General features: G+C 43.5%; 2 protein-coding genes and 1 long non-coding RNA gene across 3 annotated transcripts in view; 2 read left to right on the forward strand and 1 right to left on the reverse strand.

The window, feature by feature from the left end:
• The window catches only part of PPP2R5A (protein phosphatase 2 regulatory subunit B'alpha), a 93,704-nt gene extending 78,493 nt beyond the window's left edge, over positions 1 to 15,211 (reverse strand). Inside the window, exon 1 of the mRNA XM_084623041.1 lies at positions 15,041 to 15,211. Within this exon, the coding sequence (XP_084479167.1) occupies positions 15,041 to 15,191 (151 nt within the window). The 5' untranslated portion in view covers positions 15,192 to 15,211. The remainder of the gene's footprint in view (positions 1 to 15,040) is intronic.
• The window catches only part of LOC311517847 (uncharacterized protein), a 28,691-nt gene continuing 25,564 nt past the window's right edge, over positions 15,211 to 18,337 (forward strand). Inside the window, exon 1 of the mRNA XM_084623053.1 lies at positions 15,211 to 15,929. The gene's annotated coding sequence lies outside the window, so the exon portion shown is untranslated. The remainder of the gene's footprint in view (positions 15,930 to 18,337) is intronic.
• The window catches only part of LOC311517848, a 62,082-nt gene continuing 60,034 nt past the window's right edge, over positions 16,290 to 18,337 (forward strand). The window contains exon 1 of the long non-coding RNA XR_014710807.1: positions 16,290 to 16,451. This is a non-coding gene — a long non-coding RNA (uncharacterized lncRNA). The remainder of the gene's footprint in view (positions 16,452 to 18,337) is intronic.

The following is an 18,337-nucleotide window of genomic DNA, read 5'->3' on the forward strand; positions in this document are numbered from 1 at the left end:
ACTAAAAATTCCTTCTCTATTTCAATTGCTCAGCTTTTACTCTTGACTTTTGTGATATCTAGTTCTTCTGTCATCAAGATGTTTTAGAGCAGTCAAACCCAAAAGTACAAAACAGGCAGAAAAAAGCATCTTTGAACAACAGTCTTCAAGGCAGCTTGTACACATTGTAGAAAGCAAAAAAGGCACTGTCCCCTCAGCAGTAATGCCATATTCCATTATTTTAAGGTGCCTTATTATTGGTTCATTCCTTTATGCTATAGAAACCTGGAACCTCTTTAGTTTTTCCAATTACATAAGTGATCCAAAGCAAAAAGTTTAGCTATTGACAACCTTAACTCCATCTCAACTATCCAGTTATTAAAGGGAAAACCCCTTGAGAATAATTCAGTCTCAAAAAACACACTAGAAAGGCTGGAAGTTCAAAGCTACAGGAACAAAAACAAAAAAAGTGATGAGTACAGAAATACCCAGTTTAAGTTACAAGAACAACCGGAACTTTGCCCTCTCTTCATTCTCTCCAGTGACTTTTCTCTTCAGTCCGCATGAAAATGCGGACATGGAGACATTCTGGTAAGGATGTTCTGACAATGACATCTTAGTCCATTTTATTTGTGGTTTGCCTGTGGAATCAAGCAACTCTGAAGTACATTACAGCTTTGGTTTTGTACATTCACAAAAGCAATTCCTCAGCACTGCGTTCCTCACACATAAGCAACTTAATTTTTGATCCAACCTTTCTCAGTTTTCTAGCTCCAGGTACAGTAGAGATGTGCCTATGCCAAATCTCACATAAGCAGAAGGCTTTTAGATTTGAAACCCCATATACTTTTGGGGAACTAACAGTTAGCCTGAACGTAATAAATTCTAGCAAAGAGATTTAAAAACCTCCCTCCTTCCCCAATAAAGCTTTCAAGAAGGTAGGAGTAGTTGTCATGAAAGATGCACTTCAGTTTAAATGTAGCAATGTGGTACATTAACAGCAAGAATAAAGTAGCCCAGTTAGATCACATCTCAATTTTCAGTCACTTATGTAATAATGTACAACAGTTTGAAGATAGGTGTATCCCCTGGTTTTCAGCTGTTCTGTGAGCTGTTAGAGGAAAAAGCAAAACTGATCTCTCTTCCTTCTCAGACTAACTGCTGTGTTGTTACTTTCCTCTTCAGACCAGCTTTCCCATCCGATGCAACACCTGTTCCCCTCTGGACCAACCCAACTGCCGCCTCCGTCCCTCCCCCTTCCTCTCACATGTGTATACACACATACATACTTCTCCCAAGCATACCCATAATTTTCTGACTACTACTTTTCCCATCAGGATCATGGTAAGTTTATAAATGCCTCATCAGGACCCACTACTCATGAGGAAATTTTTTTTTAAGTCAACATTCAAACACTCACCCATGACAAATAGAAAACTTCCACCAGTAACTGAAGGAATAGCTCAAATGTAATTTTAAATTCTTCAGAAAAAAGTTACTTTAATTAAAATTAAGTTCTAATCCTTTCGTTTGCAAAGAAAACCTTCCAAATATGAACTGATGCAGTGCAGTCTTCTGAAATCTGCAGTCAACTCTAGTACTTATGCTTGGTACAGATTTCCCTTTCAACAACAAAGCAAAATGTACATTTTTATTCAATGTGAGGTGAGGGGACTCACCAGAGAAAGACAGAGGCTCAAGAGTGAAAACCCTTTCTTGCTAGAAGCCAGGAGACATAGAATAATTCAACCCTTAACCCTCTGTTCCCCCCCACTTCCAGCATTCATAACAGCATTATGCCCCACTTTTTAGCAGATAGAAGGGTCCCTACAATTCTCATCACCCTGTTGCCCTGGTCATCACTGATATTGGCCCCCATGTCCCTTGCTTTGATAGTGGCCTCTGGCTAGTAGTGACTTAATTTTTAGCTGACTAGGATCTAGCATTTTGGATCTAACTTTCCACCAGCATTCCTCCCATCTCACACACACCACCAGTTATCACTAAAACAAACAGATGAAACCAAATCTGGTGCTCTGAAACCATGATGTTTCTAAGTTATGATGAAACAAAGTTAGAACAATGCCAAGTAAAATCAGCTCATTTCATGAAGGCTTGCATCTCCAAGCACCTTGTTTGATTTGTTTTTAAAGATTTACAGAATTGTACAACGGCATAAGAAAAATGCCTGTGAAATTTTAGACAGATTGGTTTAGCTTTATTAAAAGTCATGGGAAGTTCAAAATCAGACTTATAACGAAAAACGATGCAGAGTCTAACAAAGAGGGAGATGAGAAACACTTTGCCAGAAGGTTTAACGGCTATCTTCTGACAGCAGAGGAATGCTGAAACTCTCAATCCTGGGTCCTATTTCAGGTTCTAGAGGGGAGTATGGGCTAGTAGCGGTGAAACCCTTCTGTCCTTCTCTTCCCCTTCCCTGTCTCCCTCTGCTGCTATCATCCCAACCTGCCTGATTCCCAAACACACTCTACTCTAGCATTTAAGTCAAGCCATTTCCTCCTATTCCTGAGGTCCAGCAGCAGTTAGCAATAAGAGCTCTCTGTTCCAGTGCCCGACCTGCCAGCAGTCCAGAGAAGCAACTGCAGCACCCCTGAGGGGAGGATGACACATGCTCAGTACAGATGGAATCTTTGGATAATTTTGCTGCTAATCTCCAAGAAGCCTCTACAAAGCATGTGCAAATGACAATTTTCAGAGTTGTATAATTTGGCCAAATGTGGATTGATTTTCATAGAGCACCTCAAATCCTCTGCCCCCAAATTACAGTGGTGCTAGAGCTTCACAACAAAAACAGTTGTAAGCTTTCCAATACTTTTTTTTTTTAAATGTATTGGGAGTCATCAATACAGTGAAGGATCAAAATACCATATAGGAAGAAGAAGACGACCTTGAGGATCAGAATAATAGAAATGGGACTAAAGAATTTCTGCTATAAGCAGAGGGTTCATCAATGGAAAGCAACAGAGGAGGAAAGAGACCTGTGTTTATGGGCCAATCATTGCCATCCCATGAGCCACCTACGTGATGCAACTGTGATCTGAGGCTATATCAACAGTGGTATTTTCAGCAGCGATAGATTAGGATTAATACCATTGCACAGGGAACTAGTAAGACGTCATTTGGAATAATGTGTACAATTCTGGCCATCCATGTTCAAAAATGATTAATTCTAACTGGAACAGGTGCAGAGAAGGGCTCAAAGGACGATCAGGGGAATGGAGAGCCTGTCTTAAGAGAGGAGACTAAAAGAGGTTGGTTTGTTTAGCCTAGCAAAATGGAGTGAGAGGAGACCTGATTGTACTCTATAAATCTATCGGGGGTAAATACCATGGAGGGAGAAGAGCTTTTTTGCTGGCACAAAAACAAATAGATATGAACTGGCCACGACTAAATTTAGGCTGGAAATCAGAAGTTTTCTAACAATAGAGTAAGGCTCTCGAACAGCCTCCCAATAGGACCTGTGGGATAAACCTTAAATTTGTCATGCTCTAACTTAAAGGTAATTATAGTGAGATTGTATGACAGGGTTGCCTAAGGTGGCAGGCGCATGGCTCAGCAGCCCGGGAGGGAGCAGGGGTTTCCTCTGGTTCATGTCTTATGTCCTAACATCTCATGATTGAGGGTTTCAGCCAGCCACCTGTAGGGATCAGGAAGGGAATTTTTCCCCATAATGTATTTTGAGTCAGGGTGTTTTGTTGTTTTTTTTTAATCTCCTGCCTTTGAAGGATTGGAGATGGCCATGGCCAGAGATGAGACACTGGACGGGGTGGAACGGTGCTCTGAGGTGATACTGAGAATTCTCTCAGGTGCTTGGCTGGCTGGCTCTTGCTCACATGCTCAAGGTCTAACTAATTGCCATATATGGGGCTTGGACGGAATCTTCTCCCAGGCCAGAGTAGCAGGGACCTTGGGGAAGGGTGGAGAAGGGATTGCCTTCCTCTACAGTGCAAGAAGCAGGTCACTTGTTAGGATCTGGGTATATCTTAAATAATCAACTCCCTGTTATTGCAGAGGCCTTGGCACACCATAGTCCCTTCTATTCTCTACCTGTGGCACACAACAGTTTAGTTTCCTCCAAGATAGTTCCAAGTGGCTTGGTGGCTGGACGGTGTTAGTAGCCTAATATACAAGAGGTCAGACTAGATTGTCTGGTAGACTCCTCTAGCCTTAAACTTTATGACTCTAACTATACCTCATTCTTAGAAACAGCTGAACTGTTACTGTTGAAACGTAGGCTATGTCTACACTACAAAGATAAGTTGACCTATGTTAGGTTGACTTACAGCCACCGCATTAATTACTGCAGTAGCTGATGTCCACGCTACCGTCCTTCTGTCGGTGATGTGTGTCCTCACCAGGAGTACTTCCACTGACTGAAGAAGGGAAGTGGGGGGAGGATTGAGAGCCAAGTCGGGCAACCAACGCTTCTTGACTCTGGTAGGGAGATCTGTGCTGCGAGTCTGGCTGGCATTCATGCTCCCGGTGGGAGCAGGGAGTTCGGATCTGGGGTGGGGGAGCGGGGCAGCAGTGCTCCCAGCAAGAAGCCAAGGGAGCAGCCTGGCCTGGAGCAGAGACCAGGCAGCAGCCAGCCTTCTTGTCAATTTCACAGCTCCAGCAGAGACTTGAAATTGATAAGAACAGTCAATGTAAGGAACACTGTCTACACTGCATCTCCCTAACTACACTGACCTAAGCCCTACACCTCTCGTTAAGGTGGTTTTACGTCGTCGGCATAGAAAGGGAGTTAGATCGGCACTGGTGGAGGAGCATGTCAGTGTACACCTCCACTATTTTGTTGGCAAAAGCTGACATCAACAAAATTGTGTAGTGTTGAAAAGGCCTAAGAAATTTAATCGGAGGCATGGGTCAAAAAGTTTTCCATACTTGGCATAGAAAACTTCAGTCCAAACAGTTCTAGCAAAGTTATAAGCAACTGAAAACTAGAACCTTGTAAAGGAAAGTGTTACACAAACTTTACCATAGGCAGTCCTGCTTGATCTGCATATAGTAAGTCTAGAGGTATTCCACTAGCAATATCCTTAAGACAAACTTCCTTGAACATGAAAAGCAGCAAAACTGAAGGGAAAGGAATAGCCCAAACACACAATCAGTGACAAATATCATTAATTTGCCTATGAAAAACAAGCTGCTGGGTTCAGTCCAGTTCCTAGCAGTTTTTCCCACAATACCACAGAGAAAACTGGCATTATTTAATACTTATTGTCCCAGTGAAGCGATGGCTCCACCCTCTCCTCCACGTCCCTATTCAAAATTCACTTCCTTCCATTAGGCCTGTAACCTTAGTATTACCTCCCAGTCAAAACAACAGGGTCAAGATTACATGGGCATGAAAGAGGAGCTACATCATCCCCCAATGGCCATTAGGCTCTTTCAAGTCCAGGTTACAAGAATATTAGTGAGGAATCTTGAAAGTTGCTGTGCATCCTATACCTGTTCTGGATAAATAAAAATGGTCTCCCAAGAGCCATTGATATGGCACTGTTCAAAAGCACAGAATTCACTTAAATTTTATTAGAGAGTTCCACATATCCTTCCCAGATTGATGTAATGTTCTTTTGATCAGATAAAGGCAGCATGTCTTGAGCAATAAATAATTTACATTTAGCTTTCTTGACTGGACAGCTAAATTACTTTAAACTCAGCACCTGTACACCCAATATCTGACTAAACTATAAAGCAATGAATATGGAAAGAAATCTGATACTAAGTTGGCACAAAAGATGTGAAAGATTTAAATAGAAAAGTTCTTCACGTGAAGACTGTCAATAGCTCTGTATTTAGGAATTACACTTTATGGAAGGTTTCAGAGTAACAGCCGTGTTAGTCTGTATTTGCAAAAAGAAAAGGAGTACTTGTGGCACCTTATCTAAAAACTAAAAAAATCCAAGTCTAAGGATAACAAAGATCACTTCTTGTAAGAATTAGAGCCCAGACGTTCCACTTGATAAACTAGTAATTCCTTAATTTGGAAGAAATTCAGTTGCTTGGTTTTTTGTACAGCACTCCATATCAATCCAAAAAAAAGAATTCTGTATCAAGTGCTAAAGAACTGTTCTTGCTTCTCTTTCAAAATTATGAACTTCTTGCTAGACTGAAGAGCAATTTTTGCTATATCTGTGTGTATTGTAAATATATTTGTAACTTTTATATAAAAAATCTCACAGATCCTCCACCCAATTAAGAGTTTACTCCCCTCAAAGGAAATCTTATCCACCATACTAGTAGATGTAGGAGATCTTGATAAAAGATATAAAAGAGAGAAGTAATAGGGGTGACCAAGGGTGAATCCCCAGGAATGTAAGTAAACAATTCACCAACCTATGAAAGATACTGCACACTGACATTTCCCTAATGTATAATGGACAGACATTTTTATTAGGTTGACATTACAGTGGATCAGGACAGTATTTTTGATGGATGCTTTCTTTGGGGAAGCACAAGACAACAACATTACAAAGAAACTCAAAACCCTGTGACAGGCTCACTGGTCCTGTAAGGAGAGTTGGGCTCAGCCTTACCTGTGATGGATCAGCCACCCCTCACACATACCCAAATGATCCTAATTAGATGTGGATCAGATGGCTTGGTTAAGTTATCAGACCCAGCTAGAAAGCATCAATTGATGCCCATAAAAGGCTGGGAGACCTCAACCGGTAAAGTTGTCTCCTGTGATTGGTCCTGAAGGGAGAGGATGACACAAGAGAAGGAGGTTCCTACAGCAAGCACTGGAGAGGGCCAAAGCCCAGGCCAATAGCCCGAGGTAGACTGTGAATAAGAATCCAGTCTGTGGAGAACCAGATTGGGGAAGAACTCCAGGAACAAAGCCCTGAGGGTCAATGGCTCAGGTAGGAGCTGGACCTCCAAGGATAGTCTGGAGGGTCAGAACTTTTTGTTTTGTTTTGTTTTTTGTTTTTTTAAAATAAAGTAGGATGGAAGACCCTGCTATGTTATGTATGTTTTCCTGGCCTTGCCTGATGATACTGAGACAGATGGTGAGCCACAATGGGGTGCTGTGGAGGCTGACCCTACTACACAACTTTTATAGCTATTTGTTATTCTGAAACAGCCATGGATTACAGATATCCAAAACAAATTTAAGACTCAGTCTGATCTTGATGGATTTAAGTTGTGTACAAATGTAAAACTTTACATTTTTGTAATGTAGCCATTAAAGCTTAGCTGAGGTGCAGCATCTGGAAGCCCAAACTACCTCCCTGGAGGGTTGAGGAGTAAATACTATTGTTGATAGTTTTTACATTCCATATTTGGATGTTTAGTAAGATTTTTCCAGTATAAAAACTTGAAGTCTCTAATTACAGGATTCTCCTCCCACACTGTCGTCATCCCTAGCACAGAGACCCTATAGCCTTTCCCAAGCCTTGCAGCTGATGGATTCTTGGACCGGCTTCCAATTCTTCCACTGTAACAGCCAATCTGTTTTGCACCAGGAGCCAGCCTCATTTGGAAACAAATTTAAGTAAACAAAACATATTTGATTTTTAATATTGTTTCCATCCTGCAGGGTTTGAAAATGATTTTTCTAGATTTACAGTTTAAGATTCCAGAAAGCCATCAGGAATTTCTTATTCCTTATAAATACAGTACAAGGTGCGTGTTATATAGGAAATACATACATCTACTTTACTGCCTGTACTTAATCTTAAATAATTTTGCTCTGCAGAAGCAGAGTTGCTTGCTTTGCAAAAAAGCTTGTCTCACTGCTTCTGATGTCTCACCATTTTTTAAAGTCAGTAAAGTTTCCTTGCTTCAGTTCATAAACACAAGCTAACATACTATTTTCAAAACTACTCGCATCAGATTTTGAATTACAATAATGCTTTCTAAAGTGAAGTTTAAGAATTCCATGATTGTATATGTTGCTAAACTGCAATGTGTGTGTTAAATATATTCTCAAATACATGCACTGGTTAAACATGTAGTATGTAAATACATACAAGTGTTTCACCCTAACACTATGAGAGATCATACTTAGTTTTTGAATTTTGGTGTTACCCAACATTGTATTTTAGAATTCAAGTACATAATTGACAAATTCCTTGTTTGTCTAAAGTTTCACAAAATCAAAGTGAAAAGCAACAGGAAGACACTTTTAATGTAAAATTTTTTTAAGCCTGCCCCAGCTTTAATCATTTTTAAAGCCTTATCCTGGAACAGTTAGTTTCTTGAGATTTTTAGGTAATATCACAAAGTGGACTCTGCCTGCATCATGTATGTACAAGGAAAACAAAGACAATTTGACCGAAGGAGAGCATAATTTTATTATTTTTATATACCCTGTCACTAGTAAGGCCTTGCTGACCATTTGTTCAAAATGAAAAAAACTGGTTTATTCCAACACGCACACACAATCACAACCTGAAAGAACATCCAAAATGAACCATATTCATAAAAAAAAATAAAGTTAACAGCTGTTTCACAAAGGATGTTCCTGTTATACTTGTAACTAGCACATTACTTAGTACCTGAGTAGATTTCTCCAACTCATGACACACAAATTAATAGATTCTGATACTGCCCAGCCATAGTAGTGTGTTTAACTTCAATATATATTACTCTGGAGGACATTCTGCACCTAAAAGTTACGCATACAATATTTTAAAAATCTGCAAGTTGCATTGGTCAAATAAATGCAGAGACTCCAGCATGGCAGTGGGGAGTAGAGGCCGCTGGTTACACAAAGGTGGAGATCACCCTGCAGCCCCCGCCACCCCAGAGACATGGACTCAGTGGTGAGGCTGCACCCAACCCTGATCCAGCACAAGGCCTGGGCCTGCCCCAGAAACAACCTGGGGCCCTGCCCTTCTGCTTCAGGAGCACCAGGTATGGGGCAGGCAGACTCAACCAGGCAGGATCCAAGGGTGGCGGGATCCAGGTGTGGGGTGAGAGGATTCTGTGTGGAACAATCTGAGGATGGAGTGGAGGTCAAGGATAATCTAGGCATGGCCCAATATCTAAACAAATACTTTGCCTCAGTCTTTAATAAGACTAAAGAGGATCTTAGGGATAATGGTAGCATGATAAATGGGAATGAGGATATGGAGGTAGACATCACCATATCTGAGGTAGAAGCGAAACTCAAACAGCTTAATGGGACTAAATCGGGGGGCCCAGATAATCTTCATCCGAGAATATTAAAAGAATTGGCACAAGAAATTGCAAGCCCATTAGCAAGAATTTTTAATGAATCTGTAAACTCAGGGGTTGTACCGTATGATTGGAGAATTGCTAACTTAGTTCCTATTTTTAAGAAAGGGAAAAAAAGTGATCCAAGTAATTATAGGCCTGTTAGTTTGACATCTGTAGTATGCAAGGTCTTGGAAAAAATTTTGAAGGAGAAGGTAGTTAAGGACATTGAAGTCAATGGTAAATGGGACAAAATACAACATGGTTTTATAAAAGGTAGATCGTGTCAAACCAACCTGATCTCCTTCTTTGAGAGAGTAACAGATTTTTTAGATAAAGGAAACGCAGTGGATCTAATTTACTTAGATTTTAGTAAGGCGTTTGATACTGTGCCACATGGGGAATTATTAGTTAAATTGGATAAGATGGGCATCAATAGAAAAATTGAAAGGTGGATAGGGAATTGGTTAAAGGGGAGACTACAACGGGTCCTACTGAAAGGTGAACTGTCAAGTTGGAGGGAGGTTACCAGTGGAGTTCCTCAAGGATCAGTTTTGGGACCAATCTTATTTAATCTTTTTATTACTGACCTGGGCACAAAAAGTGGGAGTGTGCTAATAAAGTTTGCAGATGATACAAAGCTGGGAGGTATTGCTAATTTAGAGAAGGACAGGGATACCCTACAGGAGGATCTGGATGACCTTGTAAACTGGAGTAATAGGAATAGGATGAAATTTAATAGTGAGAAGTGTAAGGTCATGCATTTAGGGATTAATAACAAGAATTTTAGTTATAAGCTAGGGACGCATCAACTAGAAGTAACGGAGGAGGAAAAGGACCTTGGAGTATTGGTTGATCATAGGATGACTATGAGCTGCCAATGTGATATGGCTGTGAAAAAAGCTAATGTCGTCTTGGGATGCATCAGGAGAGGTATTTCCAGTAGGGATAAGGAGGTTTTAGTACCGTTATATAAGGCACTGGTGAGACCTCACCTGGAATACTGTGTGCAGTTCTGGTCTCCCATGTTTAAGAAGGATGAATTCAAACTGGAACAGGTACAGAGAAGGGCTACTAGGATGATCCGAGGAATGGAAAACTTGTCTTATGAAAGGAGACTCAGGGAGCTTGGCTTGTTTAGCCTAACTAAAAGAAGGTTGAGGGGAGATATGATTGCTCTCTATAAATATATCAGAGGGATAAATACCAGAGAGGGAGAGGAATTATTTAAACTCAGTACCAATGTGGACACAAGAACAAATGGATATAAACTGGCCACTAGGAAATTTAGATTAGAAATTAGACGAAGGTTTCTAACCATCAGAGGAGTGAAGTTTTGGAATAGCCTTCCGAGGGAAGTAGTGGGGGCAAAAGATCTATCTTGCTTTAAGATTAAACTCGATAAGTTTATGGAGGAGATGGTATGATGGGATAACATGGTTTTGGTAATTAAATATTCATGGTAAATAGGCCCAATGGCCTGTGATGGGTTTTTAGATGGGGTAAGATCCAAGTTACCCGGGAAAGAATTTTCTGTAGTATCTGGCTGATGAATCTTGCCCATATGCTCAGGGTTTAGCTGATCGCCATATTTGGGGTCGGGAAGGAATTTTCCTCCAGGGCAGATTGGAAGGCCCTGGAGGTTTTTCGCCTTCCTCTGTAGCATGGGGCACGGGTCACTTGCTGGAGGATTCTCTGCTCCTTGAGGTCTTCAAACTACAATTTGAGGACTTCAATAGCACAGATATAGGTGTGAGGTCTTTTTTAGGAGTGGTGGGTGAAATTCTGTGGCCTGCATTGTGCAGGAGGTCAGACTAGATGATCATAATGGTCCCTTCTGACCTAAATATCTATGAATCTATGAATCTGGGTGCATGCAGCTCAGTGGGGGTTCTAGGTGTGGGGGGGGATCTGGATGCTCATTGTGGGGGTTCCAGGTGAAAGTGGTTGGGGCTCAGCCAATGGGTCTAGAGAGCTCAGCAGGGGGGTCTGGGTGCTGGGGGAGTGGGGCTTGATGGGGTGGGGTTCTGGGTGCAGCTAACTGGGTGTCAGTAGCATGGGGGTCTAGCTGTGGGGGCTCAGGGTGGTGGGGCTAGTTAGGGTGGAGGTTTGAGTGCAGGGAGCTCAGTGGGGTTGATTTGGGTGCAGAGGTGGGGGCCCGGAGGCAAGGGGATCCAGATGCAGGGGTTGAGGTTCATTGGAGTGGAGTTCGGGTATGGAAGGATGGGGGGGCGGGTCTGGGTGTACAGGGTGAGGCTTGGCAGGAGTGACTGGGTATGGGAGGTACAGATGCACAATGGTCAGGTGAGCAGCTCCCCATACAGTGACCCCTCCCACCACAGCTGAGGAGCAATGGGGACAGAAAGCTGAACTTCCTGCAGCTGGGGGAGGTTTCTGGGGATGGGTCTGACACAGCTCTAGCCACTCCTTGCAGGAGAAGAGGAAGTCCTGTCCTCTCCTGCCTCCAACCCAGCTGGGACTAGCATCTGATCCCGGATCAGGGTAGGAGCCACTGGCTGGAGCATCCCTAGCCCTATGGTGATTTACCTCTCCACCAGCTGCTCCAGCAATGTACCTGCACTGCTAGGGAGTGGTGTGTGACTGCTCTTGCAGCTTCCCTTTGCTTCCCTGTCAAAGACTTTTTTTTTTTCTTTTTTGGCTGGGAAGTAAATAAATCTGCTGGGGACATGAATTCTGCACCTGCGCAGTGGCACAGAATTCCTGCAGGAGTAAATAAAATAAATGTTTACAGGTTTTCATACAGTACTACTTATATCCTTGTATGAGAATTTTTGATTAGGAGGTTCAAATTCCAGTCACCCACCAACATTTCCTAGATTAGTTCCTTTTTGAAATCTTTTACCCAAACAGACATTTATAATAATGACAGGAGCCTGATTATTTTTGATGCATCTCTCCTGCCAGGAAAGGAGTATGAGCATTCTAGACCAGTCAGACAGAAACTTACAGGCTGTTTTGGAATTTTTATGATGTTTGCATTTTCTGTAAAATGATGGAGTAGTTGTGACTAAACTAGGTTACCTATATTTTAGGTATAATAAGTATAATAGTCAATTCTTCCTAACACAGCAGGTTTTAACTTTTCTTTAAAAGCAAAAGCTGTCTGGGAAAACAAAAAAATTAACCTAATGCCCCTAGGCAACCAACATAATGCCATTTTTCTGCTTTATGCAATGACCCAGGATGTACTACAGTCGTAGGATCACACCTACCACAGAACTCTGTTTGGAACTGGTCTTAGAGTGAGGTCAAACTGTATTTTCTCAGGGGGGAAAATGCATGATTGGGAATAAAAGTTCTATGAAACCATACATTTTTGGAGGCCAAGCGTGATGCTACTACTACAGTGTACGCTTCAGGGGAATCACATGGAGCAGGAGCCAGCAATCTGCAGTTTAGACAGATTTCCCAAGAAACATGCAAGTTTTAAGTTACTAGTGTGCCACCTGACTCTCAGATTGGTTATTTGGGACACTCAGCATAGATCAATAGTTTGCAGTTTTGAAAAATAGTTTGACAGGTTTTTTAAAAAGAAACTACATTTGTCAATTATTTTGAAGCAGTTGAGATTATACGTGCTTCTGTAGATCAAAATTAAACTCTGACCACAAATAAATACAGACAAACAATTTCAAACCCTTAATTTAGGTCCCTTCAACCCCAAACAGAGCTCTGTGCGGGTGGTTTGCCCATACAGATTCAGTTTGCAGGTTTAAGGCTTTATAGACCTCTAAACCCCCAAATCTGGCACTTTACGGGGACTGAGATAGTTAAGTGACCTAAACTGCAAGTATAAGTAATTGTGGAGACAAAACTGCACACACAAAATTGAAAGCCTCACTAGTCTGATTGGACAGTTGGCATTAAAGCCCCAATTCAGCAGAGATTTTAAGCATGTACGTAGTTCCACAGACTTCAATGGGACCACACATGCAAGAAGTAAAGCATGTGTTTGAGTCTTTGCAAGATGAGGGCCTAAGATTCCTACAAACAGTAACCATATTGCTGAAAAAGTCACCCATACGTGATCTCTAATGCAAGGGCTCTGGTATCAGCTATTGAGAGCTTTTAATACAGTTTACTAGAGGTATAAAAATCAGAACACATTTGAGCAAAATGTATCAAGTATTGACTATTAAAGCACAATGGAGTTTACACTTATGAAGTGTAGGAACTTAGTTCATGTTTCAAACAATTTTTCCAGTGGTTTTTTTTAAACACTGTCTTACCTGAAAATTATACTAGTTTGCAGAAATATTGCACAGGGGGGAAAGTCACTGATCTGTCAAAGGAATACCAAACTGTTTGAATATATTTTCCCCCTCTTGTTGTTTTATGAGCTGTGATGACTGTAACAGATGTGGAGAAAAAAAAATCCCCCACTTTGTTTATTTGCATTTAGCAGCAGTTGGATAGTTTGTTTCACTGTTTCCCCTATACAGTCATTTTCCTCTGAGTGGGTCTGTTAAAAACATTTTTCTCATTGTGTTTTCTTAAAATATATAATCTGACTGAAAAAAATTAACAAATAGGGAGATTCAGGGTAAATCTAGTAACTGAAACTACTTTGAAACTTTAAGTTAACCATGTTATACTGAACCTTGCAGCAAGTCTAATCATGACAAAGGTGGGATTTTCACAAGAGCTTTTTACTAGTCTGTTTAGAAGACAAGCATGATGCGCTTTTGAAGCTACCATTAAGCTGTATAACTTTTAAAGTAATAAAACTTATCTTTACCTTTAAGGTTCTTTTGAATTTTGTCAAACACTGTCTTAATCACAAATTTGTATTCACCATCTAACCGCCATTTTTGTATTATGGGGGATTTAAAGACCACGCACAACTTTAATTTTATATTTAGATTATGTGCAAGACTCTGTGGAAATTTAGGTTTATTTTGGTAAGAAACTAGAGCCTGTCCTGCAATATCCTCATCAGTCTAATTTCCCTGTAACATTTAAATGTGATCTAGGACAAAATATAACCTACAAAAATACAAATACTTTGTAATTTGGCCAATTTAGTGTTAGTGCTGCCAGCATCTAAAAATCTTAGTTTGCCACGTGAGACCGTACCAGTGGGAGGAGAACTTTTAATGGTAATTTGTGAACAATTAAACTGAAGCAAGAGAAAGGGTTTACTCGAAATCCTCCAACACAGGTGGGAAGGAGCAATTAGGCCAGAACAAGTGCCCCAGGTCTAGCACACATTTTCTGTGGATAAATTAGATTATATATACTACAAGTACAGCGTTTGCCAGTGTAAAATACACCTCACAGGAAAAGGAAACTCCATTCACTCCAATATTTTAAAAACAGTTTCCTTCCCCCCAGCACAACGAGCAATCACGAAAGAAGGATTTTGAATTTCACTAACTTGCTGGGTCAAAACCACGCATTTAATCCCTAATTACTCAGAAAAAGGGTTGTAATCTTGAGGCACTAGCTGGGTTAATCCTTCAACAGGCAACAAATTGTAACAGAGCTGTTGCACATTTGTTTATATAAGACGAATATGGACCCCCGACGAGACAAGCTCTGGGTCTGAAAGTATTTGTGGGAGGGTTACATCTCCTGACAGTCAGTACTTGAAAAATACAGGGAGAAAAGCGAAAGGAGAATGGTCAAGGAGGACTAAAGGGGCCACCAGAAGACGAGCTCAGGGCTTGGAGATCCAGGAAAGGAAAAAGAGGGAAGACAAGCCTGAGCTAGGGATTGGAGCGGGGAAAAGCCCACAGATGGAGAAACGGGGCAGGCTAGAACGAGCTCAGAATTGGAAAGGTGGTTAGTAGCTCAGCAGTGGGCGACTCAGTGCAGCACCTGTAGCCCAGGGCTGGGGAGTGTCGGGCCGTACCTTTGAGCTGGGGCAGAGGCGAGAGCTCTACCTGGCTGCTCTGACTCCGGAACTGCGAGGAGCCCTGCGAGCGCTTCTGCCTCTGAGCCTTGCGCACCGATTTCCGCGTGAAGCCATCCACCTTCTCCGCTGCAGAGATGGCCGCCGACATGGCTGGGTGGTGAAGAGGGGGGCGCCGCTCCCCAGAAGCATATATCAAAGCGGTGGGGAAGAGGGGCGGGAAAAGGAGCCAAGACCCCCCCCCCCCCGCCCAAAAAACGGAGGGGATCCCGACGGCGAGCGGGCAACTTCCCCCGCGCCGCCTCCGAGCGGCCCAATCCCGGCCGGGCTCGCTGACGGAGCCTACTTTATCCAAGCGCTGGGAGACTCCTCAGTCCGAGCCGCGACGTTCCCAAGTTCCTGCTTCGCTCGTAACTTCCTCTCTGCGGAGCCGGCTCCCGAAACTTTCCCTGGCGGAGCCGCGGGGCGGGCACGGCCGCCACACGCTAAACTTTCCGGCGGACGGGACGGGAGCGATCCGCGCGGCTCACGCTCTCCCCGCAGCGAGCGCCGCCCGAGCCGCCAGAGATAGCGCGAGAGCTGGGTTCGCCTATGCCCTCCTCTCCTCAGCCAGGCTCGCCTGTGCCAGTGCGCGCGGAGCTCGCTGTCATGGGCCGAGCTCGCCTGAGAGGCACGTTCCCCCCACCCGCCCCTCAGCCACCGCCGGGAGCCCCCCGCGCCTCTGCTGTCATCATGCTCCCACGCGGCCCGGCCAGCTCAGACCGCGGGTTCCCGAGTGTCTCCGTGTCCCTCCGGGGCCGCAACAGCACCGACCGGCCGGCCCGCTCGCGCCGCAAAGCCCCCAGAGCCGGCAAGCGAGAGCGTCCGCGGAACTTGCCAGCGGTAGGAGGTGAGCCCTGAGGGGGAGGGGAAAGAGGCGGGGCATAGGTTGGCGGGGGGTGGTTGGGGTGGCCGTTGCTGCATGCGCGTGAATGATTGACGGGAGAAGAGCAACCAATTAAAAGACCGAGATGGCGGCGGGGGCGCCGATGCCGCGCGACCTCCGGCACGAGTGATTGATAACGGGGTTGGCCAACAGAGCGGGGGAATGTGGGCGGGATGTCTTGTGGCGAGCCGGAGAGTGATCGGAACTGAGTAATGAGGCGGGGTGCGCGAGAGCCAATCCAGAGTGGGGAGCTCTCCGGAGGCGGGACTTTGCATGGCTCGGTCCCTCTGGGCGGGCGGGGCAGGCCTCTTGTCAGGGAGGGAGGCGGCGGAGGCCGCTCTCCGTAGGGAGCGGAGAGGTGCAGGGGGCTGCCGCGTCGCTCCCCTCCGAGGCAGCGCCGTGGGGCCGGGTGTCAGGCACCCGCCCGGCTAACGCACTCCCTCGTGCCAGCTGGAGGGATCCTGCCCCGCGTATCGGCTGCCTCAGGTTGGATCCATGCCAAGTACCTCTCAGGGGTGCTGAGCGAGGGCGAGCGAAGGGCTGCGGCGTGTTGGGAGGTGTCACCAACAGCCGTGCGCGCGGGGATTTCTGTCAGTGAGGTTGCTGGGGTTGACATAAACACGTCGCTTAATAGTCGTTCCAAAAGGGATCCGGGGCCTCCAGCATCAGCCGCACGTGCTGCCTGAGCTACTGAAACGGGTTTTGACCCTGAAGCGTGCACGCTGTTCGTTATGGTAGAAGGGACGAACTGACTTGTGTGTATGTTACTGTTGTCCTCGACTGGCCCCATATCCGATGTTTTCAGGTGTTTCTCAGTTCTCGCTACTGCCAGGAACTGATCTAGAGTAGCTACTCCTGGAGCTCGTGATTCCTGTGCTGTACCTTTTTTTTTTTAAGCCCTACATAATGAGTGTGACTTTAGTTGATGACCACGGTGACTTAGGCAGTGTGAGTTATTAATTCGTATTAGAGTAGTCCTTAAAGACCCTAACTGAGATGGAGCCCCATGATGTTAGTTGCTGTACACGCATGCTTGACGCTGCGGAGTGCTCAGCACTTTAGCCTGAGTCCAACAAAGCACCTAAGCACATGCTTAACTTTAAGGACATGAAGTACTGGTATCAGTGGTACTACTGACACGCTTAATGCATGCGTTGCTGGGCCAAACTTCTCAGCATCTTGCAGGCTTGACCCCACATGTAGTAAGAGACAGTGTATGGCCTGAAGAGCTTACAGTCTTTAGGTAAAACAGACAAAGGGTGGGAGAAAGGAAGCATTATTCTCCCTTTACAGGTGAACTGAGGATAAGGGATTAAGTAACTTGCCCAATGTCACACAGGAAGTCAGTGACAAACAAGAAACTGAATCCCTGTCATGTCTTAACAACAAAATCTACACTTCTCTCAAAAAGTAGAAATCCTGTGTAATTCACTTTCTAGGAGTTGAACTTGGGCTTCCTAGGTGAAAAACAGCGATCCTAGACTAGACTAAGACTACTAGGAAAGTGTGTGTGTGTACAGTGTACACTCACATTAAAATTTGATTCCACTCCTCACACACACATTGCCCCACATTTGAAACATAAACATTTGGATATCTTAGCTCATGGTCATGTAAATACAGATGATGGACTGGCTATATAGGCATGTGTTTTTCTTATTTTTTTACAGTGTTTTGGCTCTGATTCAGCAAAGAACTTAAGCATCTGCTTAACTTTAAGCATGTACTGAAGTGCCAGTGATTTCAATGGGACTTACATACTTAATGTCTGATGTGTTTAAGTTCTTTGCTGAGTTGTTTCATAGTTTTCATAGATACACAATCCATAACAGCAAAACACAGATTAGGTGATAGGCTTACACAGTTTTGGCGTGCATCTAAATTTACTGTTTTCCAGGTGTCCTGTTGTTGCCATTTGTACATTACCAGATTTTATTATATCACTTCTATTTCCTTATAAACTCCAAGAAAGGACTCAAAGGAAAAAAGAAGCCTGTAACTTCAAAAATCCTACCCACATTTCTCCCCACTGACATGTATTGTGTCAGTGTCATTCCTTCTTTCTTGTTCCTTAAAATGCATTCAGGAATTCATTTCCATATCCCCATCATGTGTTTTTGTTTTGTTCTGCTTTCTTTTAGTGATCTTTATGCAATGTGTATTATGTTCAGAAAAAAAATTATATTGCACCGAACCTGTCCAGCCTCGCTGGTGCTATAAATCAATCTTTCCTAAAGAATGGGGAGCATAAGCTCTTTCTGTTCATTAAGTAAATTCCATGCAGTGTTTTTTTCAGTATTTTAACAAAATTCATTTCCCAAACAAAGTGGCAATGTTTAGCTGCTCATTCCCCTAAATGGCTAACAGGAGAT

The sequence above is a fragment of the Lepidochelys olivacea genome (assembly GCF_965140295.1).
Source record: "Lepidochelys olivacea isolate rLepOli2 genome assembly, chromosome: 3".
NCBI classification, from domain to species: domain Eukaryota; kingdom Metazoa; phylum Chordata; order Testudines; family Cheloniidae; genus Lepidochelys; species Lepidochelys olivacea.